The following is a 26,340-nucleotide window of genomic DNA, read 5'->3' on the forward strand; positions in this document are numbered from 1 at the left end:
CATCATCCATGCATATCCGTGATTCCGTAGCGGAGTTGGACGGATGAATTGCGTGTATATTCAGACGATTCACGCACAGGATGATGGAGTGTTTCGCCCAACGCTCTCGTAGGTCAGGTCGTTTGGGAGCTTTCCAATTTGCGTAACGACAGTGAAACTGTTGTTGACGGGTGCATAGTTATTAACTGGTTCACTTGACAATTTCGAGCCGCTGGGTGAAAGGTTAATCTCTGAACTACTTCGAGCTGACATGATATCTCTCAACGGGATTGCTTAAGTGACGGATATATGTTTGACTTGGTATATGTGGTGCTAATGTGCACTAGGTAGAGGTGTAGCAAAGTGACAGTGTGACACGACACCAGTAGAAGGTGATCGGTGTGTGTTCCAATTTTAATTAATATATTTCGATGTGATCTTTTAATTTCACTTCGTTTTTTCAAATTCCCTCTTTCTGTTCCACTGAATCGAGTAGAAAGAATTATTTTCTCTCTGCTCCAATAAATGTTCGATGATAAGATGAACTGTATTCCGTGACTATGATAAGAATGTGTTTTCCAGGTAATAAGAATCATATCTCAATTTTCTATTTAGTGAGAAACTTAATTACTACAACAATAGCTAAGCATTAGATTGATACTAGTTTTCCTAATGTATAGTTGGAGGGCCACTAGTTGTCATGAAGATTAATCAAAGAGCAGTGGTAGTGTAGAGACCCATTCCAATATATTAAAAAATTATACAGTCTTGGTACATTACTCCCTTCGTCTCAAAATATAAGCATTTTTAGTATAGTGATAGATCAAACATTTTCAATTTTAACTATTAATAGAAAAAAATATCACTCATATAAAATTGATGTTACTAGATGTATCATTAAACAAATTATTATAATATATAACTTTTTTATTTAAAACATCCTACTTTTATAGATATTGTTGGTTAAAGTAACATCTCGAAAATCTTGTTAGAGTCCAAAAATACTTATATTTTGGGATGGAGGGAATATGTGTAATTAGTATTTTTTATGAATAAGATCCTATTTTATAGTAGTCAGTCTCCCAAATTGTTAGTGCGCGGCCCTGCAAACGGTCACACCAAAGTACCAAACAACCAGTGGGCTACTACAGTATAGTAGTATACACATTGCCCTATAAATACACACGCTATTGCAACTTTGCAAGTGCAAGTTCACAGCGCAGTGCCGCCATGGAGAGCATCAACGTAGCACCAGGAACAACCGCTACGCCTCGCATGGCGCCGCCGCCGCCGCCGTGCATCACCAACCTCCAGAGTACCCTTCGCTACAACAACCTGCTCTTGCACCGCAAGACGAAGGGGTGGAAGCCGCGGAACGTGTCCTGCAGGGTCGACCGCCGCGACGTGCTCCTCGGCATCAGCGGCGCGGCCGCCATGGTGGCCACGCAGGGCGGCGGCGGCGCGCTCGCGGCGCCCATCCAGGCCCCGGACCTCGGCGACTGCCACCAGCCCGTGGACGTCCCCGCCACGGCGCCGGCGATCAACTGCTGCCCGACGTACAGCGCCGGCACCGTCGCCGTCGACTTCGCGCCGCCGCCGGCGTCCTCGCCGTCCGCGTGCGGCCGGCGGCGCACCTGGCGGACAGGGCGTACCTGGCCAAGTACGAGAGGGCCGTGTCGCTCATGAAGAAGCTCCCCGCCGACGACCCCCGCAGCTTCGAGCAGCAGTGGCGCGTCCACTGCGCCTACTGCGACGGCGCGTACGACCAGGTCGGCTTCCCCGGCTTGGAGATCCAGATACACAGCTGCTGGCTCTTCTTCCCATGGCACAGGTACGTGACATTGTGACAACATGGCTGCATCACGTTCACGTCTCGCGTTGTTCGTGTACAGTTGCATGCATGATATATATGGGGAGTGGATTTTTTACATCGAGGGGACTTCCTCTTATTTTGTACATGTCATTCAAAAAGTTATCAAAAAAATTTAAAAAATTTGTCAAGATAAATCAATATACGGTATATCTTTTTCACAAACATACGAGTTAAAATTCGACTTATACAATTCGAAACAAAAATAACAAATTTGACCGTGAATTACGCAGTTAAATTTGTTATTTTTGTTTCTACTTGTATAAGTTGAATTTGAATTTGTATGTTTGTGAAATAACATATTACATATTGATGTAATATTGATCTATACTGCTATATTTTTTAAATTTTTTTGATGACTTTTTACTTGACATGTAAAAATGAGAGGATTATTTGAGTGGCTCATGAGATTCTGTGAACGCTGGACGCATGCGTGTGAACGTACGTGCAGGATGTACCTGTACTTCCATGAGAGGATACTGGGCAAGCTGATCGGCGACGAGACGTTCGCGCTGCCGTTCTGGAACTGGGACGCGCCGGACGGCATGTCGTTCCCGGCGATCTACGCCAACAGGTGGTCGCCGCTGTACGACCCGCGGCGCAACCAGGCGCACCTGCCACCGTTCCCGCTCGACCTCGACTACAGTGGAACCGACACGAACATCCCGAAAGACCAGCTGATCGATCAGAACCTCAACATCATGTACCGCCAGGCCAGTAATCACATACAAATTTTGATATAAATAATAATAGATGACAAAAACTCCAAATTAATCGACTTATGAGTTAAGATTGGACGAACAAAATTTTATGATGTTTCAGATGATTTCGGGAGCTAGGAAGGCGGAGCTGTTCATGGGGCAGCCGTACCGCGCCGGCGACCAGCCGGAGCCGGGGGCGGGCACCGTCGAGAGCGTGCCGCACAACCCCGTCCACAGATGGACCGGCGACCCGAGGCAGCCGAACGGCGAGGACATGGGCATCTTCTACTCGGCGGCGCGCGACCCGGTGTTCTTCGCGCACCACGGCAACGTCGACCGCATGTGGCACATCCGCCGCGGCCTCCTCTTCCCCGGCGACACCGACTTCACCGACCCCGACTGGCTCGACGCCAGCTTCTTCTTCTACGACGAGGAGGCCCGCCTCGTCCGCGTCCGCGTCCGCGACACCCTCGACCCGTCGGCGCTGCGCTTCACGTACCAGGACGTGGGTCTCCCGTGGCTGAACGCCAAGCCGTCCACGGGAGCAGCCAGCACGCCGGCGCCCGCGGCCGGCGCGTTCCCGGCGACCCTGGACAAGACCGTGCGGGTGGCCGTGACGAGGCCCAGGGCATCGAGGAGCCGCGAGGAGAAGGAGGAGGAGGAGGAGGTGCTCGTCATCGAGGGGATCGAGATCCCCGACCACTCCACGTACGTCAAGTTCGACGTGTTCGTGAACGCGCCCGAGAGCGGGGACGGCGCGGCGACGTGCGCGGCGACGTGCGCCGGCAGCGTCGCGCTGGCGCCGCACGGGATCCACCGCGAGGGGCAGCTGTCGCCGAGGAAGACGGAGGCGAGGTTCGGCATATGCGACTTGCTGGACGACATCGGCGCCGACGGCGACAAGACGATCGTCGTGTCGATCGTGCCGAGGTGCGGCTGCGATTCGGTCACCGTCGCCGGCGTCAGCATCGGCTACGCTAAGTGAAGCACAACGTGAAACCGTGGACGTATATTTATCATCTATACATGTGAACCCAGATGGAGAGACGGATTTGTGTTTGATATGTGTGTGACTAATGATTGTATACAAAATAATGCCAGTAATATAATGAGCATGGATGATATTGGCTTAAAAACTTTGAAACTTTTAGAGTATTCAATTGATGGTTTGGTTCACGCTGCCAATTTGAAATCAGTTTTGAGATGTCAGCACGAGAAATTAAAAGGCTACACAGGCCGTCACATGCCATTCTGCTCGCACTTTATTCCTTCTCCGAGTGAGCAGAAAATAAACCAGAGAGAACATCCGCCCTACAAATCTAATCTGTCTTACATATGTACATCCGAAACACTGCAGAATCGTAAAATGGAACATATTTGCATGGTACATGTTTGCAAAACTGGCTTTAAGCACGATGAGCTTCCTGCATGTCACATACGCACGGGCGCCGTACGATGGCGAACTCACAACCGCAGGATAACGGAAAGATTAATTGATCTCTTACTGACGCTGGAGATCAATGTAGAAGCCGGGATTGGATTCTCCTCATTTTCTTTCTGTCTAAAGAATGGTACCCAGAGAAAGGGTATGTACTGGGATGCCGGCATGTCCCAGAAACCTGGGGAAACCTACTTCCCAAAATCCATGTGTTCTTGGGGCTAGAAAGGTCTCAGTTCTTGCGAGCGGAATGGTACAATTCCATATAGTCCAGAGCAGGTCGGTTCCATGTCCAATCTTGCTCCATCACCCTCTTGCAGAGGGAGTGGAACCAATCGCGAGCATCATACCATGTGGTGATCGCTCTGAAATTGGATAGCAAAAGAATGAATTATTAACGTCATAGCATTAAAATTTGTGTTAACTCCTATGGGTTATACTTACCTGTCAAGGGCGTAATCCACACCGTTGCTGTCAGCTCCTTCGAAACTGAACCCGTTTGGCTCAAGACCTTGTTCTCGAGCTCGATCCTTATCATCGTCGACGTCAAAAACGGTGTCATAAAGGCCTGCATAATGCCCGGCGTATCTTTTATCGATGCTAGAAATACCAAAAGGCAATGCAATGTCAGGGAGATATCAAGATGACAACGCACCTCCAGTTTTCCGAACTATTGGGATAGATCCATAACGCATAGCAGTAAGCTGGGTTAAACCACAAGGTTCAAACATGGAAGGAACAAGGATGAAGTCGGCACCAGCATAAATCTACAATACAGTAGAACCATAGATTTAGTACACAACTATAAATCAGTTTTCCAGTTCTAACATAAGTTGCTATTGGTAGAGTGTGAAACTTACCAAATGAGATAGTGGCTCATCATAGGTTAAACAAAGCTTTACACGACCATGGTATTCGCCATGCAGTTTACTAGCTAAGTTGGTAAAGTCACCTTGTATGCGATGATCTGGAGCTGAGCCTAGTAAAACCACCTATTTAAGAAAGCCAATGTGTTTCAGTATTGAAAAATAGAATAACAGATAGATGGCAAGAAACATATGCATCAAACAGTGTGGCATCTATGAGCAAGATATAGACCTGCCCATTGCGTTCAAGAGTTCGATAAATTGCATGTTTGATAAGGTGAATTCCCTTCTGGACTGTCAGACGACTGATAATTCCAACAACAGGGGTATCAGTTTGCTGTAGTCCAAGCCTCTGTTGCAATGCCTTTTTGGCAGCACTCTTGCCCTCAACAACATTCTCAGAGGTATAGTGGACCTTAAAGAAACACCCCAAAAAAATGTTAAGTGAGCAAATACCCGTACAACTACTAAATCAAAGAATTGGATATTTGATCAACAGCGAATATAAGCATATGTATGCTACTAATCAAATTAGCTGCAGATAATCAACTTCTTAACTAGACATGCACTCTTTATACACTTTACAGATCCAAGAAGATAGTAAATGCACAGTTATGGAATATGAATGAATATACTGAATGGTGATTAATATACCGGGATAAAATTGTCGCTGTATGGATCCCAAATATCTGGATCAATTCCGTTACGAATACCGTGGAATTTGGAAAAGTGAGGGGCAATAGCACCATGTCCTGACACTTCCCTTGAATACGTATATGAAACCTGCAAGTTATGGCCAAAACAGTTAAAAACAGACAATGAGAAGCACACATTAGTGATACGTTCACATAGAAAATGGTATCTTGAAGAATTTGAAAAAGAAACACGATAGTAAAAACAGAACACGGCCAGGTCACTCACAGTTGTAGCCTTATCACAACGTGCCATTGCTTTGCCGATGTGATGTGCACCAAATTCAAGGTTGTGGATGGTAAATACAACCCGCCCATTTGACAGTCCATTTTGAGCATATTGTTCCTTGAATAGCCAAGCAACTGGAGCACTTGACCAATCATGACAATGTATAATATCCTGTCAGAATGACAGCACTTGTGTATGAGAAGGGTGGAAGCAAAAAAAAAAAAAGGTAACAGTACAAAATCTGTGAACAGTGATGGTTCAAACGTTCAGCGATATAGCAAAAACTAGCTGCTGCTTGGAATCAATTTGTGATGAACAGAACTGGAAAATTGACTCATTAGTTCTTTTAAGATGAGTTCACATATAAATTGTGATTAGTTCATGGCCAAGTACGAGAACGGAGAAAATGGCATGGTACAAAAAACTTAAATCTTTTCCTACACTATAATCAAAGGGGCAGATCTCTTGCACCCATTTTCGAAATAAAAGCTTAAATCTTATGGAACAAATCTTGCACTTACAGGAGAAGATCCATTTTGGCGGAGAAACTCTAGAGCAGAATGGCAGAAGAAGCCAAATCTACTCTCGTCATTTCTTCCATAGACACATCCAACCCAAAACATCCTGCAAATAAAAATGTCAGAACAAACCTTATTTTATGCTAAAAGACAAGGTAATAGATTACTTATCATAAATAAGGGTGCATTGACAGAAGGAAAAAGAATTATGTACACCCTCCGTTTTTTAATATATGATGCCGTTGACTTTTAGACATATGTTTAACCATTCATTTTATTTGAAAAAATATATGCGACTATCATTTATTTTGTTGTGACTTGTTTTGTCATTAAAGGTACTTTAACCATGACTTCTATTTGCAAAAAAGAAAAATCAAATAAAACAAATGGTCAAACATATGACCAAAAGTCAACAATGTCATATATTAAAAAACGATGGAGTGATCAAGAATGGTCTACACGTGTGTAATAAGGTAAGGTGCTGTATACCCATTCTGTGGTTCCAAGAAGTAAACGGGGACGTCTTCAACTTTTCCAAACCATACTTTTATCTCTGTATTACCCCAAGTAAAACTTTGACGGTAATGTAAATCTTTCACCTGAACCAAAAGACAAGTAAATTAATGAGAAAAAAGCCCCCACAAACAGCGATGTTCACACTCTCACCGGCGAAGGAAGCAAATGATCGTAAAAATAAAAGCATGGACTATAGTTGATTTCACGAGAAATGCTTCAATGCTCTTTCAAAAGTGAAAAGTGAAAACCACAGAATTTAAAGTGTTTAGAGGGACTAGTTGCAACCATTGAACCACCTATTGCTCCAGCACTTACAGTTGATTTGATATTTGCACTTTGTTTTTGCCAGTATCTTTAAGATTCCACAAAACCCCAGAGCTACATATATTAGATAAAACAAGAAAGGAACCATCTGCACTGTGCATATACATAGCATTTCCATAGAATTCCATTGAAACACTGAAAAGAATGCAACCGAAAAGGAAGACGCCAGGATGCCTTACATTGCTTAGGTTTAAACAGTCATACTTGGGAAGAATAACCTCAACATTGTGGCCTAAATCTTGAACGGCTCGTGAAAGACTTGTAACAACATCACCAAGACCCCCAACCTGTGACAGATCATTTTTTAGTACCTCAGCACTTTCTGTGGTCCAAAAGAATTGGTAAAAGGTGTCTTTACCTTTGCAATAGGAGCCATTTCTACTGCAATGTGCACAATATGCATAGGAGGTTCTTTTGCAACGGAATCAGTCACAGGAATATGATAGTCCATGCCATTCCTGTTGTCATATATTCCACCTTCTTCCGACTCAGAGAAAACAAAGTCCATCATATATGCATCCAAAGGAACCCTAACTAGAAAAAAGAACAGATCACGTCAAGCAAAGGAAATAAAGTCAAACAACATCATCATACAAAAATGTGTGTGCATCTGAGAGAGAGAGAGAGAGAGAGACAGAGAGAGAGAGACAGAGAGAGAACCATGACAAAGAAGCCAAATTTCTTTTCCTACAGCTCCTACCACCTCTTATTAGTAGTACAATATTACTTTTTATATATTATCATTATTATCTTCATTTTCTTGTGTGGCTCCACTTGGGTTTCATGTCGATCCTACATTCCTACCCAAGGTTGCTTTGGGACTAAAAGTCATTGGGAATATCATTAATATTGACATATTATTCAAAAAATTTCAAAAGCATGCGGTGAAAACAAGTGGGATTAGATTTTTACACAAATTTAGTATGTTCGAAAAAAGGTAACTCCTGCTTTATCAGGTTTGCATGCTTATTAGATTCTTTCTGGTAACCATAGTAAGAGAGGAAGAGTAGTTTGAACTAGTCTCGAAGAAGTCTAATGACCTTTTAATTGAGGTATTAGTATGAAAAATGCAATCAGAAAAAAGACCCCCAACAAGGACACACACCTGTTGCTCTTAAGTGTGAACCATTCTCCGCATTCACCATCTTCTGTGGCGGCAAAGGACCACTTGGATGAGTCCAACGATTAAAGGAACATCTGAACCAAACCTCTGGCTTTCCGTTCAGCACCGTGTTAGACGGATTGTATAGAACATCCACGGTGGTTCCTGCACGTACTTCGAGAGGCTCAGTGTACACAATGTGTTTCTGCGAGAGAAGAAAGTCTCTCATAGTCTTTTCCTTCATCTCAGCTTTCATTTTTGCAGTTATCTCAGACTGAAACAAACAAAAGGCAAAAGTCAAATGATGCCCTCCTGGATGTGTTATTGAACTTGAACCAGGGCCATAAATTACCATTTATCAACAAAGAGTAGCAAGTAATCAAGTATATACAGTAATATAGGTTTAATGCTCCTGATTAATATGCAAACATTCTCTTGAACTGACCTTTCTTCGATCAGCATCCTCCCTTTCTTTCCTTTCTTTCTGAAGCCTTTTAAATATCATGTGCTCTTCTTCCACCCAAAACAGGTCCTCAGATATGTTATTTGGAACAACAGCATGGAAATCCTGGCGTCCATTGTTATCATAATTCCTTGCATTCCCAGGTGGCCCATCAGCAAAAACCCAGTCTAACACCAATGCCCCTTCAGGTAGAGTAACTATACATGGAGTAAAGTAAGGAGTAAGCTACCTGAGTAATAGACTAAAAAAGCAAGAAAACACCAAAGATCCAAGGCATGTAATTCACTCATGAGAGATACACATTTATTCTAGGAAACAAACATCAGTAGGTGTCTTCAAGTCATATACGATTTCCAAGTCAACGAACTTCTTAATATTGAATTCGATAACATTTTAACTCTTTGCATTTCTAAATTAAGAAAGCTATACCATGATTAAATGTACATACTATCATGTTACGAATCATCTCTCAAGAGATGAAAAGTGTGAAATAGCATACCATCTGCATACCACCAATCACCATCCTTTTCATATGATTTGATTAATTTTTCAGCAATAGAGAGCCCATCACTCCAATTATTGTAACCGCCATGCATCCAAATCTCAGTGTTATGCATTAGCGGTCTTGAGCTTCTGTTGTAGAACAATTTGACCCTATCCCCTGCTTTGTATGTGTGAGGCTCTATATACCATAGATTATCAGCATATCTGCTGGCTGAATTTAATAAATTTTGCAACTTATTCTTGTTCATCTCGACTTCAGCCTTTGCTTGTGCCCTGTCAGCCTCCATTGCAGCCCTTTTTTCCTCCTTACGACGCTCCTCCTCAGCCTGTCTTTTCCTTTCAGCTTCTTCTGCAGCAAGCCTTTCAAGCTCTCTTTGTTTCTCTTCAACCAAGAAGTCCTCAAATGAGTGTTCATTGATTTCGCTTTCTATTTGTAGGACGAAATCATTATGATTGTTATTTTCGTAGATGGTGTCACCATTAAAGAATACAAAATCTAATCTGTAAGCCTGCTTGGGTATATGGAGTTTGCAGCACCACCAATCCCCTGTTAACTCACTTTTATGCATTTTTTGGGTAAATTTTTTCCATCTCCAACCATTGAATGCCCCTTTGATAAGAATATCAGGCTCACTGGCTAAGGCTGACATGCTACGGTTCAAGTAAAGATCAATGACCGAATCCGCCTGTACTACTTCAGGAAAAACAAAACACTTATTCCCAGCCAAATAATTTTTCTCAGCAAGCTCTTCAAGCCGCCTCCTGAGCACTTGTGGATCCACATCATCCTGTACTGGTGCTATATCAGGTTCATACTGTTCATCCTTGATTATCCTAGGGTCATCATCAGCAAACAGAACTTTCTCAGTTTCTCTACTTAATGGTTCCCTCTCAATACTCTTGCCAGTTATCTCTTCTGGTGCTTCTTCGGTGACATCTTGTCCACTAATAATGGTTTTCTCTTCTGTTGGATTTTGTCCACTGACACCACTACTTGGCTGGCTTTGTTCGGGAACAGAGACAATTGATCTATCTTGCTCATGGAAACTAACTACATATTTTTCTTGTTCATGAAAACCAACAATTGATCTGTCCTGTACATGAGTGCTAGAAACTGATGTAGGTTCAGGTTTCGAACTTATTAGTGCACTTATTTTACCACGGTATTCATCAAGTTTTCTGTCAATTGCATCATCATCCATAGATTCAGAAGACAGTTCTGGAGACTGATTTTGCTCGACCTCTTCTTCAGTCTCAGCTTCAAAAGCATCATCCATTCCCTCCAAGAATACACTGCTCGATACATTTCCAGAGAAGTCCACCTCCGATGATTCTTCTACATTACTAGTTTGCTCTGTTGCTTCACTACTGAGCTTCCCATTGCTTGTGCCAAGATCACCTTCATGTGTGCCGCTTTGTCCAATCTTCTTCATGCTGGATTCAACAGTAGGTCTCGGAGCATATGTTCTAGAGGCAGCACCTTTAGGTTTCGGAGTGGAGGCTCTCCTTGGGTTTCTCTTAGAATAATCTGAACAATGCAATGTCAGGAAAAAAAAAACATGATCAAAGAAGTACCACATAAAGACAGTTGTGCTTTGAACAAAACCATTCCACCAACCTGCACTTGCCACCAAGCATCGGAGAAGCCTTGTCCTTGTAAATCTCCTGCACCTTATGATCGGCTGGGGGAAAAAAAACAGAAAATGGTACATGTGTGTGAGTGCAGATCATTTACCTTTCCTGAACTAATCGTACTTAATACATGCATTTCAGTGAAAATATCCCTGAAGCAGAACCGCACAATCCAAATTCCCACCCAAGCTACAAAAATTTCCGACAATGTTCAATGCGTGGAGCAAATCAGCAAAATTGTCATAAAGTTCACTTCAGTCTTCAGATACACACAAAGCCTGAAATGAACCAACCGACCGGAACAAATTCTACTCCTAGAAAGTAGAAACCAATCAAAGGAACGGAACAAAACGCCTCGACCACGCATGGCCTCATCTTCTAAAGCGGCATGGCCTCTCAGTGGTAGCACCAATTAAATCAGAACCCGGAGAACACGAACAAGGAGGAGGCCAAAACCGACACAGCCGCACCCAAACAGCTCCAGAGACGCACCTGCGCGAAGCCAGTGGCGGCCGTCGCCGGGCGGACGACGAGCACCGGCCGGCTCCGGGAGCAGAGCGGGCTATGCGCCATCTCCATTGCCAGCGCCAAAACCTCCCTCCTCTCCCCCCTCCTCCCTCCTCCCTCTCCCTCTCCCTCTCCCTCCTCAGAGCTGACTCCCTTCCCTTCTTTTTCTTTTCTGGTTTCCAAAAACTCGCATCGAAATGCGCAGCTGTGTGCTGTCCGCAGACACACACGCGCGCACGCTCGATCGAAGGAGAAAGAAAGGCTCCCGTGCTTTCCCGTGAAATTTTCGCGATCTTTTTCTTTTTTATTTTCTGCGGCGAGAGGGAGGATTTGTGCGGGATTTGTGTGGACGGTGTAGGGTGCCGAGGTGGTGGGGCCCTGAGCGCAGGGAGACAGGAGCAAAAGGCTACAAATCCCAAAGGAGGGGGCCGCGGGGTTGCAAACGGCCAAACCTGGCGCGTCAGTGAGTGGGCCAGGGGGCGTTGCAACGGACGGCTGCTCTTGGTTGGGGGAGATATGGATGGGGACATCGGATGGATGGCGAGAGCCGTGTCTGCCTTCGCCGTTCCGGTGGATCGGCATCTCTCCCTGCTGGGTTCTGGAACATTCCATGTTAGATCTCGCCGACTGCACAGTTTCAAGCAGTCACCTGTTAACGTCTATACTGACTTTAAGATAGCTATAACTTTTTTTTCAGAATCAAAAGTTTGCCCAAGCAATTTAACATTTCATCTAGAATATAAAAATATGTAGTTGTAGAATCCAGAAGATAAACTAGAAACCAGATTCATAGAAACTAGCTATCAACTAGCTACTTCTTAAAATATTAAACTCCTAAACAGACCCTTAGTCAGTGAAATCTATTAATAATACTGCTGCTACACTGATCTAGGCTTCTAGTTGTAGTGTATTAGTACTACAGTGCTTTAACAAAATCAAGAATCAGACACGTGATTTCCACCATAAGAGCAAGAAGTGTCTTAAAGTATCACTAGTGTTGTCTCACAATCCAAGAGCATGAATACATTATGACATGAATAACACAATCGAGAAATTAAACATTCATCTTTTCTACATATATGACAAATGCATTAGTACGTTGTGGTACTCTACATTGTCAGATTCATTCTGCTTAACTTTTTAGACAAAAGATTAATTTTCATTGGCCCAGCTTTTAGGAGAAAGCCAAAAGAATTCATACAGAAGTTCGTCCTGCTTATTGTTTAGTAACACTTAAGTTATATTTGAAGCAAACAAAAGATAAGGGAAGAAAGAAACGTATCTGAGTTGCTTCTCAGCTCTCACGGTCTCACCTAGTCAGTTCTCGACTCGTCTAATGTCCATGATGCATCCAGCAGTTGTGCCTGAATCATTGCTTGTAAAGATCTTGATTGATTGATGGCTTATCCTCTCCTAAAATAACAGCAAAGGGGGGCAAGCTGTTCTTGTCCTCATGTTAGGTCCATCTCCTGCAAGTCCAAATGGAAGTAAGACAGAATAGTAGCAGCAACAACTCAGGACTCAAATACGTCCAAGTTCCAGAATCATTGTACAGAGAAACCGTCGACATTGAACAAGATTGCTTATTGCTGAAGCGTGTATCAGGTTAACTGTAGAACGTAGGCCGTAAAGTAGCAGTTACATGGAAACAGATTAGTTAAGTGCATAACAAATTCAGAAGGAAAAAAAAACGTAACTCAGGAAACACAAACTGTCTGTCCTTTTTCATTGCAGCATAACAAATACCCGATTCATGCTTAGAAGTTCAGTAAACAGATTGATGGGGAGCATATGTTCATTGGAAGAGTTCTATGAGTTAGCAATACTAATTTTGCTGCCTAGAATTCCACTTTCATTCTGTTAGCTGAAAGACTAAGAGAATGCAACAGTTCTATCATATTATTTTTCTTTTGTAGTGTGAGGCCGTGGAACATAAAGAGGTCTTCAAATTAATGAGACAAGATAAGAACATGAGTGAAGAAATTTGATTTCAGGCCAATCTGCAAATTACACATGGCAATATTAGGCCGTCTAAAGACCTTCCTGAGTCCTGACATTGACTAGAGAACGATAATACCCTAACAGTATAGTCACAAGACAATCATTTGTGGGCTTTCTATGAGTTCTTATGTGCTAGAGACCAGAACAAAAATAAATGCACAAAAAACAGTAGGAACCATTATACTATAAGCATTCAATCACCACATCAGTATTGTTCATGGGTTTAACCACATCAGGTGGCCCAAATTCGAAAGCACTAACAGACTGAAACTTGAGATTTGTTCAAGGTATCACCATACTTGCAGACAGTAATTGCAAGCATCATGCTAACATGACTAATTAACTAAGATGTGATATAAACTGAGAAGAAAATAATGTCATTAATTACAAAAGGCGGATAGGCATTAAGCAGCTCCTACTAGGGAAATACTCAAAGGATTGCGACATTTGCACTTCAACAGAAAAACTTTTAGCAATTATGCCAACATGTAAATGATTCAACAGCAACACACCATGGAAATCAATGTCGACCAGACCAATTCATAAATGGATCAGTAATATCAGTTGATAATATGTAAAACCCCACTGCTTACTAAAGCGATCAACTATAAACTTAACAAGATGCAAAAGAAGGAAACACAATAAAGAAGCGAAGTAGAACGTACCATCCGTTCTTAATTGTCTTAATTAGCAGTACCCTACGATTCACCTCACTATACAAACTAAATGAAGAAAGTAGAAATGGCTGGTCCGAAAACGAATCATGTTCCAACAAAACAGTGGAACACCATTATGTATACAAGTCATAGATGGTATATAACAGCAATGCATGACATAAGCCCAACTCACATTTCTCAGAAGTTGGAACTTGAAAGCATCAAATTGATTGCTATGGAAGACGACATCACGACACTAATGGCTGCAGTTGAAGATGCTCCATGTTAGTAGTCACCGAGAACAAATGAACCTAATACATCAGTCACAGAAAAGGCAATATCATCAAAACCAAGCGAGAATTTGGAAAACATCCTGAATATGCTCCCAACCATTCAATGTGAATTTAGCATAAGCCACTATTGCTGCAAGTGAACTGATAACAAGAGTATTTTCACAATCTGGGCAGAATGAAGTTCTATTAAGAGCATACGAAATGTAAGAGAAAAACATGACCAAAGTTAATTCGAAGGCAGCTCTGACTAATGATTTTGGTTACTAGCAGTTACAACCAAGAAAGCATACTAAGATTTATGTCAGATAAGAGGGTAGTTGCCAAACAAATTTACTTACTGTAGACAAAGTAATACCAGCTCCTCTTTACTTTCACACGGCAATGAAAAATACAACATGCTATACCCATAGAAAAATCAAGAACAAAATAGCTTCAATTCACAGAGCATTCAATAGATCACAGTAAGAGCATCCAGTCATATTGCAACTCTTTTCTGTCACTTTCGTATTTTTTTAGCAAATCAAAGCATAAGTATTCTTTTTTGTCTTTGTTTTCACATATCAGTACAACCAAACAAGGAAAAAAAAATCATAAACCACAAAACTATCGAAACAAGGGAGAGCTAGATCCCCAAATCTACAGGTCTATCGCAGCAAATACATCACGATCCGCCCTCCTAGTGAGCGGCGACCACCATGTCCGGCGAGCCGAGGAACTCCATGGCCACCTCGACGGGCAGGTCCGGGCTCGGCGGCGGCGGCGCGAAGAGCATCACCCTCTTCGCCGCCGCGAGCTTCTTCCGCTGGGGGCACCGCGGGCCGAGGAGCCTCGATACGGGCACGAAGTACGGCATCACCGCGCCGCCCTCGCCGTCCCCGGCCGCAGCAGGAGGGGGAGACGACGAGGGCGCGGCGGGGGAAGGCGAAGGCGACGAGGGAGGGGCGGGGCGGGAGACGGCGGGGTTCCGGCGCCGGAGCCTGGCGTCGCGGAGGCGGGCGAGGGCGCCGGGGCGGAGGAAGCGGTGGTGGTCGACGACGCCCGCGGCGGCGGCGGCCGACGAGGAGGAGCGGGGCTTGCGTGTGGCTGCCATGTGGGCCCGAGGTGTCAGTGAGAGCCGGATGCGGGAGGCGCGGGTTGGTGGGAGGCGGAGGGAGCGGGTGGGGGTATTTGAAGGGGTTAGGGTTGGGCGGGGACGCGCGAGCTTTAGGAGGGAAAAAGGTTTGTGCCAAAAATGGGATCGCGCCTTCGTTGCTGGTGACGCGTTTACACTATGACGAGTGGGTCCCGTATGTATGTGGTCCCACATGGCGGTGGGATAGATGGCGCGTGACGTGGAGGGAGTAAATTGGGGGGACCGGTTGCTCACGTTTTGAAACGAGCGGGCGGCGGATGGCGCGCGTGCCGCGTGATCGATCGCGCGCCTATCACGGTAACCCGACCGATCGTATGGGCCGGGTTCGTTGAAAGCGTTGGATCGCGAGAAGAAAAAAGTCCACTTTACATCCCTTACAAATGGATCGAGTTTTAATAATATAACTTGAACGTAAAATCAGGTATACTGTGCAACTCGAGTAAAAGTGCATCATAGGAATTGGATGCAAGCCTTGTCCACAATTCAACAGTTCGACTAGAAATCCATCCACAATTCAACAGTTCAAGTAGAAGTGCATGATGTTCCATAGGCCATATTTGCATAGGAATTGCCGAATTGGATACAAAGTGTGTCTGCAGCAATAGTCTAGGATAAGAAAAACATTTGAGCGGGCAACAAACAGACGGCATACTTGATTTGTTCTAAGGATACAACTGCCGGCACAGTTTGTTTCACATATAAGAAAGTAGTGCATAAAAAAGGGACCTAGAATACAAATGTGGACCAAAACTGCACAAAAACAGTAACGAAAAGGTGATCATTACAATCTTAAAATCTGGAAACAATTGTGAACGATATCTGAAAGATGGCAAGTTCCACATTATAAGCTGAATCAAAAACATCACCGGCATCCCACATCCATATTTACATTCTTTGAATCGAACACATCATCAGATGAATCCCTCGGCATTCTCTGGCTTCTTTGGAGTTTTGGTACTGTTCACATCAGTAGTGGCCGTGCAGACAGGAATCGTTGCAGGGCTTCCTGGGATATGGGTTTTCGACAATTCGCTGTACGGGTTCCTGTGCTTTTCACTTTTCGCGGCCATCGTGAAACTTCCAGGTATATCGGCCTTAGGTAAATCAGCCTCCTGATGCTTATGCTCCTTCCCGGTTATTTGGGCATTTTCTTGCGCATGGGCTGTTGGGATTGCGGCCTCCTGATTTTCCAGCTCCCGTTTACCCATTTCAGGTTTTTCTGGCATGTTCTTCTTTGGTCGTTCACCTTCCTGATGCTTGCCCTCTTGTACAAACTCTTTAGAGCTTATAGGAGAATAGTCCTTTGCCGGTTTATCATCTTGATGCTTGTCATCCTGCTCAGCCACCACCATTTCCTTTGATTTTGCTCCAGCATCAGTTGCAGTGGTTGCAACCTTGCTATAGGCATCGGTTACCCATGCTGCCCCTGTAAGGATGTATCTGTTACTCATGATTGCAGAGCCAGCAGTAGAGACTGTCTGTTCTGCAGCTGCTAATGCTGATTTGGTCTTCTCTGCAACCTGGTATTTCTGATCCATTTCTTTCATCTTCTCATTTACCACTAAGGTACCAGTGCTGAACTTCTGGCTTAGACCCATCTTCCTATCAAGCGAGGTAACTTTCGCAGTTGCGGTGGATGTGAGCTGATGCTTTTCATCAAAAGACTTGGCCCTTTCAAGGGCATCCTTCCCAAGGACAAATCCTTTGGCCAACATGGAAACAACAGCATCCTCCGCCTTCCGAAGTGCAGATTCCACGCCACCAGCGTTCTTAGACTAACAGTTCAAAGATAATAAAGTCTAGTTACTGAAAGCAATTTGCGAACCAAACCAGAGATGCAAAAATTCCATAGTTCTACCTCAATATCAGCTAAAACGGCTGCCGGCAGCTGATAATTAGTGGCCGGTGTTATGATGACAGACATATCCACTACAGTCGCACCCTGCACCAGAAAAGTACAGTTTTACATCATATAGAGAGCACAACCAATAAGACAAATTTTGAATCCATAGCTTCTTATTACATTAAGTCAATTAGGCAATGTATAGGTGCTAAAGCACAAAAGCACATCATTATCAATTACTGGAAGAAAAGACCGTTACATATTACCGTGAGAAGCATAGCCCTCTCTGCTCCTTCGTCATCTTCGAAGGTGATGTAGGCAAACTGAGACCGCTCGTCACCACTGAAAAGCATTGCAAAAAGGTTAGAGCCATATATCCTCCTTCGTGAGCTGTCTTTGAAGGTTAGTTGCTCTGTATAAATAATAAGAGATGTCATGAAGGACATAGCACTAACCTTTGCATTTCAACATGTACGATGACACCGGAAAAGGAAAAGAACTCCCTGATATCTTGTTCTGATGCTTCAAGTGAGACATTGTGGACCTTTATTGTGCTAACCATGCTTGCTTTCAAAAAAGAGCATAAACAGAAAGGCACTAATCAGCACACTGGTTAGGGTTTTCCATTTTTAGATGCCTCTCTAGTTAGAAAACCAGGACGGTGTAGAATGAACTTCCTCTTTTAGTAGACAAATGAATTTTATGGATCAATCAATTTGGGAACTTTCTCACAGACACACAACCGAGAAATTAATTTTATGCAAAACTATGTTACTTGTCAGCAAGCGTTATCAATGGATCATGTCTTCATCAAATAAGGTTGAAACTCACCCAATTTCATGAAAGTAATACATTTGAATGGTGCTTAACAAGTAAAAGAGGGAGTGCCAGTATTACATGCATTATTGGGTCTCAGTTTCTAACAGCTTTTGAAAATGGAACAGTCAACATGTGCTCATTTCTGTGAACAAAATATAGTATGGAAGAGACAGACATATATGTTAAGACTAAAAGAAGAATGAAACATTAAAAGATCTTCTAAATTTTATAAACTGGCAAAATATATCATGATGGAGTGGTAAAAAAAATGTGACATGCCAAAGATTTATAGTGCAGGTAAGGATACTACCGATCTATGCAGCAGACAACCTTTTTTAGATGCATTAGATGTTAGAAACTTAGAATCATGGTATTACATTGTGCAAATTGCCAAAACAACATGCATCGGGTAGCACATCAGGAATAAATAAATCAACATATACTAGAAAAAAGAACTTTAGACATCCAGAATTTCAGAGTACCAATGCTGTCTCTTTTCCTCACATGCGAGAAGCTGCAGCAATAATATTCAGACAAACATCACAACGACCAGAAAGTATGAGCCCTAAAGAATGTCTAACCATGCAACCAAATGAGTTCCAACAAAGAATCATAGGACGAGAGCACTTCGATCTCGAACTCACACGGCATCAGGAACAACGGGTGGTAGGTTCCTCACCTCAAACGAGAAATTGTGCGCTCGCCTCCACGGACCCAATCCGATCCGAGCAGCGCTCGCTCCGGACTCCAATCGCTATCTCGAACTGGGGAGAGGGAGAGGGAGAGGGTCGACGGAAACGGGATCCGTTGCGCGCGCGCATTTTGCCGCCGGTTTCGTCGGATCAGAGTGGTGGTGATGCCGAAACCCTGGAGGAGGTTGGCGACGTGGCGACGCGCAGGGGACCCGATCCAATGGGCCGTGGGCCTTCTTCTTCTCTTGGGCCGCCTCAAAGCCCAATGCCTCGCTCATCAAGCACACGCTTCCTCCGGTGGTCGGCGGCGAGCCGAGGCGGCGGAGGGATGGGTGGGGGGATGATCTGGGCGGCGGCGGAGGACCTGGCGCGGAGCCGGCCGGTGGCGCTGTCGCTGTACAGGCGGATCCTGCGGACGCTGAACTCGCCGGAGCTGCCGCTGGGGCACGCGGCGCGGCTGGCGAAGAAGGCGGAGTGCCGCGCCATCTTCGTCTTCGGCGCCGAGGAGAGGTCGCTCCACAACATCCGCGACCTCGTCGACGCCGCGCGCCACACCCTCGGCCTCCTCCACCGCGGCCGCCTCCCTTGAGTTGGGAGAAGAAGCAAGCTCGCGAGCTACAGCTATGGTATTATTACGCGTCTATTTCAGTGTTTTTTTTCTTAGCCATTCTAGATTGTAAGATTCAGTTCGTCCCTGTGTGACATGAACTGTGTTGGAGTGAACTAGTATATGCCCGATTTTAGATTTTTCTGCTATGTATGTGTACCACGCATAACATATCTTTCCAAACCGAAAAACGGTTAGCATTATGAATTTATTTCCACTGGAGTCAATTTGATGTTGTTCTTAGATTTGAGATGTAAAGTTCTCGATGGTACGAACTGATAAAAAGAAAATTTGAAACATTCAAGCACTAGCATAGATAGATAATGTTTCCAGATTCCTTGCACAACTCCTAACAATTTCATGCAGCTATAGCCTTGCTAGACATAGGACTACAAGAAATAGGCGGGGACGTTCGATTTCTGACAGACCAATGAAGCTGCAACTTCATATTTACACCTTTGTGATCCGAGGTAACAGCAATTCTCTCAGCAACATTGTTGATCGATATTACTAATACTGTACCAAGCTATGAAAATTATTTACTCTTCATTTCTGTGAAATAAATAACTGTCACCCTGTTAACGTTGTTACAACTTGCAAAATGGAATCTTAAATGTAATGAGGCTTCTAAATAAAAAGCAGTTCTCTGTTCAATGTAACGGAACTGTTCTAAATTACAGATTGAGTGGATTTATGGTTCCTTACAGAAGGTATACTCAGTGAATTCAAGATGCATGCATGAGGCTACAGGCCAATCTTGCACGTAAAGCCCAGCTTTAAGTGATTTCAAAGCTTTGGTTCACAGTTGGTTTTGCTGAAATTATTTTGGATGTAGATTTTTTTTAGCCAAGATTATGTTGATCTTAGTGATATATATTTGGTCAGGACTTAAACATTCTTAGATATCTCAAAATAGAAATATCACAAATACCTCTACAATTACCATCAACTGATTCATTTTTATTCCATCTCATATATACACTTATACCATCTCATAGAGACTCATTTTTATTCCATCTCTAGGCTGTGTTCTTTACCGCTGGTTCCCAACCCATCTCTCTCGTTTTTCACGCGCACGATTTTCAAACTGTTAAACGGTATGTTTTTTTTGCAAAAAAAGTTTATATATGAAAGTTGCTTAAAAAATCAAATTAATCCATTTTTTAAAAATATAGCTAATACTCAATTAATCACGCGCTAATGGACCGCTCCGTTTTCCGTGCGGAGATGATAGGTTCCCAACCCCAACTAACATAATAATCTGATAAAATTATACATTTATACAACATTTTCTAGTGCCAACCTAAATTTGGCCCTGTACACAAATTCTCCTATCCAGTTGTCCATCTTGAGCAGATGATTGCAACGCATCCAGTTTTTCCTCTTTCTTCTGCTCGCGTGCATCTCCATTGTCACCCCTACTTGTTGCACATGGTTCCTTTTCTGGAGACGAATCAATAGCCGTAACGACTTACGAAGGCCAAGAATCAAGATATGTTGCAGATCGTTTCTTGATTATAGCACCATGCAGTAATATGCAGGAACATCTTTTAACACAAACAAAAACATGCAGACAAACAATGGCCATTGAGTACTGCAGCAGCATTGCAGCATGGGGAGAAGGAAGATAACCATGAAAGGCTAAAACAGTAATTTGACTGAACACTGCTGCTTCTTTATGTCTATATTATACATCATAATGGATCTCACAGTAGCCTATCAAATGGAATCAATATCCCCAGGACTACAGTGAGATACAGAAGCAGCAATGCTCCAGCTGGCCCACAAAGGCCAACCTGATCTTTTTCTTCAGTACTGTAGTGCATACATTACAAGTTACCCTAAAACAAGAGAAATGAAGCATGGAAATACTCTTGGGATTATTCCTTGGATTAAATTCTAGTCTTACAATGTTTTCCCTATTCGGTGGTCGTGGCAGCTCTAGATCTTCTGCTTGAGCACTTGCCGGAGCTGGACCTTCTGGCTCTCCATCCGTGCCTCCATGAGCTTGGATTTCAGGCTGTGCTTCTGGGATGTCCGTGGGTACTCCATGCAGCCCTTGAAGCCCCGATTGAATTGCATGCTCATTGAATCCGGTGAGCTCCATTGCCCTATGCTCGGTGAGCTGAGGCCTATTTCTTGAATGCCACTGTCAATGGTAGAATGGGTCCCTACGGATAGCCGGACATTCGATGATCTTCCATTGATCATCTCCACAGCATCTTTCTTGCAGACGTCATTGTTCTTTGGACGGGACGACTTCCAGAGCTTTGATAAGGCTGATTCTTTCTTCTTGGGTTGGTTCATGTTTGTCAGGTATATATCAGTCGAATCATCCTTCAGTTTCTCAGCTTCCTTGTACTCAAAATCGTTTCGGCTCGTCCAAGAGATGCTTCCATCACAGATCTTGTTAACTGACGGTTCACTTCCATCCGGTGAACCACTTGAAGCCTGCATATCTTCATGGCTTATTGTCTCCCAGCTGCTGCCATCTTCAGTGTCACTCTCATTCTGAGGGCTTTTACTTGAGTACACCTTGGTTGGCTTTTCCAGGAATATATCAGTCATTGGGCTAGCCTCTTGGATTTCTGATTCGCACATAGCAGAGTTGTTCTTGTAGCATGGCTCAATCTCCTTTATGACAGGCTCTTCACTTGGACGCAGCTCTTCAAAAATGGAAAATATGTCTTCTGATTGTGCCGGTGGCTCATATCTGAATTCAATATCTTGTGCTCTAACAGATTTGATCGCCTGTATTATGTTCTCTGCTTCTTCCACAACCATAATGTCTCCTCTAGCACAACTGCATGCAGCAATAAAAGCCTCAACATCCTGTTGCAGTTTGCTCAATTGTGTGTATTTGGCATCAAGAGTAAGTTTTGCATCAACAAGCTTCATCTGCACCCGTTCTTCACGCCAAACCTCAGCCATCTGTAGCATCTTGCGCTCCTCATCAACCTCCTCTCGCAGCTTGAGGGAATCATGTTTCAAGGCTTCAATCTCGGCTTTGTCTTCCTCCACCTCCCTTGCCAGTTCATTGCACACCTCCTCAGTGAGCTCGCGTGCTTTCCTCTCATTATCATATTCTTGCAGTAGCTGCTTTGCTGACATCTTGGCTTCCTTCAACTCATTGACAAGCTTCAAGTTAATCATCTCCAGGCGTCTCCTGTTTTTCTTCTCATGGTCAAGATCTGCCTTCATATCTTCAAGAATTGCGCGCACTTTCTCATGCTCTCTACTCCGCCAAGCTGCCTTTTCCTCTGCGAGTTTCTTGAACAAGTGATCCAGCTTCTTCTTAGCCGCACGTCGCTCAGTTTCCAGTTCACTTACCCGATCACGTGCTTGCTGGAGCTCCATCTGGAGGTTAGCAACATAAGTTGCATCTTGCTGCTCGTTGAGAAGATTTAGTTGACTAGCTATCAGATAGGCATCATGTGCTTCCATTCCCTCCAAGCTCTCTGGCTCCCATTTTGTTGCCTTCTCCATAGCGGTGACTGGTAGCACAGCTGTAGCAGCATGAAGCGGTACCTGCAGAATTAAATAGATCAGTGATCTTACATGCTGGTGCAGCGAAAAGTATACAGGGGTTTTAACCTCAGTGCCTCACCTTATGGAGCTCTCCACTCTTTCGTTCCAAAACAGAAATTGGGCTTGAAATCTCATTCTTAAGGGTCTGGTGATGAACCAAATTATTCTGTTTAATAAGCTGGACTTGTAGATGTCTTGGGATATGCTGTCACAAAGGCACATGCACAAATAAGTTACAAGAAAAATAGATCCACCAGATTTTACAGCAAATCCATCCAGAATTCCAGAAAGCAGGCCCCTCCCCCCTAGATATGTATAAATTCATGTTACTGTTTACCACTGGGGCTATTCCATATATAACAAAACAGTGAATTGTCATGGGACGTCATCCGAAACACAGAGAATCCAGAGGGGCCCAAACTATCATGACAGATAGACCCCTCTAAAACAGAAACATATGCACTGAACCTAAAGTCCAACCTACATGACCACACTTGTAGCGTTGGTAACATCGATCTCATTTGTTGGCTAGGATTCCCCATCAGACCTAAGGTTCAAAGTTCAAAAACCATTTGATGTAGCTAGGATAGACTCCAATTGGATGAGACAAGAAGCTGTATGGTCAGCTAGTGGCTCACAAGGGACCACATAGCTGAACCCAGCTTGCATATGTTTGTTGCTGCACGGGATAAGAGTTCAATCATTTGGCTCATCGGATCCCTCTTAAACCAATCAACCCAACCAAGATCCAAATTCCAAATCACACACTTCCAATGCACCATTCATTTCCGTAAATCGGAGATAAGCTACTACCGTTTTCACCAACGAAATGGCCTAAGCCATACGGACAATTCATTTGTAGCCATACGGGCAATTCGATTGTACTAGTTGCACGAGCATGGAGAATCCAATGACTGGGGCCCGACCAGGTTCACATGAGGGGATCCGGGAGCAGGAAATGCAACTGCCCTTTTTGGATCAGTAAATTTATGCGACAAGGATCACGGCCATCGCCCAATGGGCTCAGCACGGCAGCTCTCCATAAATGTCCATGCTTCTGAGCGACGCATCCTGCGCTTACGACGACCACTGAATGCGTCGATGCTGAGCGACTGACACTAGTACTGCTAAGCACTTCAATGAGGAGAATGGATTAATGGATTTGACTACGGCAGTCGGCAGGCGAGTTTAAGGCAGAAATAAGCAGATGAAGCTAGCAGGCAGATGGTACATGCTCCTGCATGGTGTAATGAAGAAATCGCCCAGAAGGCGAACTCCGAAATGTTTTGCGTGAGATCTGAACATCTCTGCAACAAATGAGTGCGTTTTGACCTGGAATCTTAGCATTTTGGTAGTAATGGATTAGTCAAAAAAAGGATAAACATGACCCTAGCCAAAGTTTTTGTTTGTTTTTTCTTTGATTCAAGCTGAAATAGCATGAGACCGGAACAAATCCATCAAAAAGCATTGAAAATGCGCGCTTTCTTAGCTGGAATTGACTAGGAGATTGACGAACGATACAGCAAATCAGCTCAGCGAAAAAGCAGACGAAGCACGAGCTTCTAGTGAGCTCACCAGCACTGCAACGCATATTTGTTGGGGGAAAAAATCAAAAACGAAAAAGGGGAAAGGGTTTAAGCCTCCGTGCACGTACCTCGAGGCCGACGTGAACCCTCCTCCTCTCCCCGCTCCCCGCGGCGGCGCCCCCGGCCACCGCCTCCGGCGGCCGCAGCCGCCACACTCCAGCCGCGAGCCTCCTCACCGACACATCCCGCGCCGCAGCCGCCTTCTCCGACGGGCCACCTGCCTTCTCGCCGCCGCCACCCCCCTTCTCCGCGCCATTCCCCACATCCCACTTGAGCAGCGGCGTGGCGGGCCCGCTCCGCCGCCCCCCGCCGCCACCGCCACCGCCACCGGACCCCGACGCCGTCTTCAGCGGGCGCCTCCGCAGCCTTCGAGGCGTCCGGACAGCAGACGGCGGCGCCGCCGCGGGAGCAGCGGCGGCGGCGGCGGAGCGGTGCTTGGAGCTCATCTGCGACGGAGGGTGCGGCTCGGGTGGAGAGCGCGCTCCGGCGGCATCGGCTCGGAGACAAGACAGGGAGAGAGACGCGCACGCAGTGGAGCTGAACAGCAGAGGAGAGCGGAGAAGCAGGGACGGGAGAGAGACGTTGGGGGTGGCTGGCTACTTGGCTAGTGAGGAGGCGTTGGGAAACGGGAGGTAAACTAGAGAGAGAGGGGGGGTGGTGGTGGGGAGAAGTAAACTAGAGAGGGGAGGTGTGGAGTTTTTGGGGAGTGTGTGGAGATAGTGGAAGGACGGATCTGGGCCTGGCCGCGGTTTAACGTGGGTAAGGCTGTGTTTGGTTTCTCATTAAAATAAAATTGGAAGTTGGAAGAAATTAAAATAATGTGATAAAAAGTTAGAAGTTTATGTGTGTATTAAAGTTTGATGTGACGAAAAAACTTAGAATCTAAACATAGCCTAAATGGATGGGGGGATTTTGGATGCACGCACGGCTTTGTTTTGTTGTCTTGTTGTGGTGTGGGCTGGTTTTCAACTCTCTTGGTGTTGCAAAAAAAAAAAACTGTCTACGATTTTTGGGTGTGTGATCTACTGCAGTACACTATAGGCTCACCAAGAGGCTGTCATGTGAGTTTTTCTTAAAAATAATCCATTGTTCTCATGTCAAAATTGATCAATATTTAAGCATGGTCTCAAAATAGTATATATGTGTTTTTACGGATCAGATCCTCTATAGTAATGCATAGGCGCACTGTTTATGTGAGGAGTACAGTAATGCAATGCAGTGAACAATGTCGATTCATTGTAGTAACAATAACGAAACACATTGTATAGCACTATTGAGTATTGCGGTAGATTTACTGTAGCACGCACGATTTGGACGGTCTCCATTCCCCCTAATACCAGATATTGTAAATCCTCTCCATTACAACATGTAATGCAGAGGATCTTGATTCGTATTTCTACGTTAACGTTTCTCTACATCTTTACACGTTTAGACAAAAATATCTCAATAACCACTCCTTTATAAAATGTAGTACTTATCTTATTACGAGCACGACGAGTTACTACTTCTCCATCAGAATGTGAAGGAAAGGAACTATGGCTGTATTTAGTTCCTTCTAAAGTTGTAAATTTGGGTTGAAATTGGTACGAGGTGACTGAAAAGTTACGTGTGTACGGCAAGTTGATGTGATGGAAAAAGTTGGAAGTTTAGATCTACACACAGCCTATGTGTTGGTACAGTACATCTTTCGTGGTGGAAATTCAGAGAACTTTTATGTGTTGGTACGGTATGCTTACAAACTTAAAAACACGTTACGTCCTCTAGTATTTATTGTGTGAGAAAAAGTATACGAAGTTAACAAAACAAAAGCAAATTAATCACAGAAAAGAACATCAATTAACT

At 44.2% G+C, this 26,340-nt stretch overlaps 5 protein-coding genes and 1 pseudogene across 6 annotated transcripts; 2 read left to right on the forward strand and 4 right to left on the reverse strand.

Moving 5' to 3' along the window:
* The first annotated feature begins 1,209 nt into the window (after positions 1-1,209).
* LOC127770242 (polyphenol oxidase I, chloroplastic-like) lies at positions 1,210-3,616 on the forward strand (annotated as a pseudogene).
* A 178-nt stretch (positions 3,617-3,794) lies between these two features.
* Positions 3,795-11,650, reverse strand: LOC127770241 (soluble starch synthase 3a, chloroplastic/amyloplastic). Its single transcript, XM_052295907.1, has 16 exons — positions 11,327-11,650; positions 10,821-10,884; positions 9,198-10,730; positions 8,681-8,895; positions 8,239-8,509; positions 7,492-7,667; positions 7,313-7,420; positions 6,783-6,892; positions 6,297-6,399; positions 5,776-5,946; positions 5,509-5,637; positions 5,087-5,269; positions 4,849-4,980; positions 4,644-4,755; positions 4,433-4,556; positions 3,795-4,353 (listed from the first exon to the last, which is right to left on the reverse strand). The coding sequence occupies exons 1-16, from the start codon at positions 11,411-11,413 to the stop codon at positions 4,221-4,223; spliced, it is 3,651 nt and encodes a 1,216-aa protein (XP_052151867.1). The 5' UTR covers positions 11,414-11,650; the 3' UTR covers positions 3,795-4,220.
* Positions 11,651-14,771: 3,121 nt separating this feature from the next.
* LOC127771781 (vegetative cell wall protein gp1-like) lies at positions 14,772-15,413 on the reverse strand. Its single transcript, XM_052297713.1, has one exon. The coding sequence runs from the start codon at positions 15,379-15,381 to the stop codon at positions 14,968-14,970; it is 414 nt and encodes a 137-aa protein (XP_052153673.1). The 5' UTR covers positions 15,382-15,413; the 3' UTR covers positions 14,772-14,967.
* Positions 15,414-15,927: 514 nt separating this feature from the next.
* Positions 15,928-19,011, reverse strand: LOC127770086 (binding partner of ACD11 1-like). Of its 2 annotated transcripts, none has more exons than XM_052295761.1 (5): positions 18,765-19,011; positions 17,722-17,829; positions 17,533-17,608; positions 17,282-17,365; positions 15,928-17,198 (listed from the first exon to the last, which is right to left on the reverse strand). In XM_052295761.1, exons 2-5 carry the CDS (start codon positions 17,826-17,828, stop codon positions 16,335-16,337), a joined length of 1,131 nt encoding a protein of 376 aa, XP_052151721.1. In that variant the 5' UTR covers position 17,829; positions 18,765-19,011; the 3' UTR covers positions 15,928-16,334. The 2 variants fall into 2 exon arrangements, with proteins under 2 accessions (XP_052151721.1, XP_052151720.1); XM_052295760.1 differs by having other exon boundaries at positions 17,722-17,833; positions 18,765-18,911.
* Positions 19,012-19,042: 31 nt separating this feature from the next.
* On the forward strand, positions 19,043-19,740 carry LOC127770939 (uncharacterized). Its single transcript, XM_052296707.1, has one exon. The coding sequence runs from the start codon at positions 19,043-19,045 to the stop codon at positions 19,364-19,366; it is 324 nt and encodes a 107-aa protein (XP_052152667.1). The 3' UTR covers positions 19,367-19,740.
* A 1,297-nt stretch (positions 19,741-21,037) lies between these two features.
* Positions 21,038-25,169, reverse strand: LOC127770085 (autophagy-related protein 23-like). The gene is made up of 3 exons (XM_052295759.1): positions 24,567-25,169; positions 22,992-23,117; positions 21,038-22,912 (listed from the first exon to the last, which is right to left on the reverse strand). Exons 1-3 carry the CDS (start codon positions 24,942-24,944, stop codon positions 21,326-21,328), a joined length of 2,091 nt encoding a protein of 696 aa, XP_052151719.1. The 5' UTR covers positions 24,945-25,169; the 3' UTR covers positions 21,038-21,325.
* Between the last annotated feature and the right edge of the window lie 1,171 nt (positions 25,170-26,340).

This window comes from Oryza glaberrima, chromosome 4 (genome assembly GCF_000147395.1).
Source record: "Oryza glaberrima chromosome 4, OglaRS2, whole genome shotgun sequence".
Taxonomy (NCBI): Eukaryota; Viridiplantae; Streptophyta; class Magnoliopsida; order Poales; family Poaceae; genus Oryza; species Oryza glaberrima.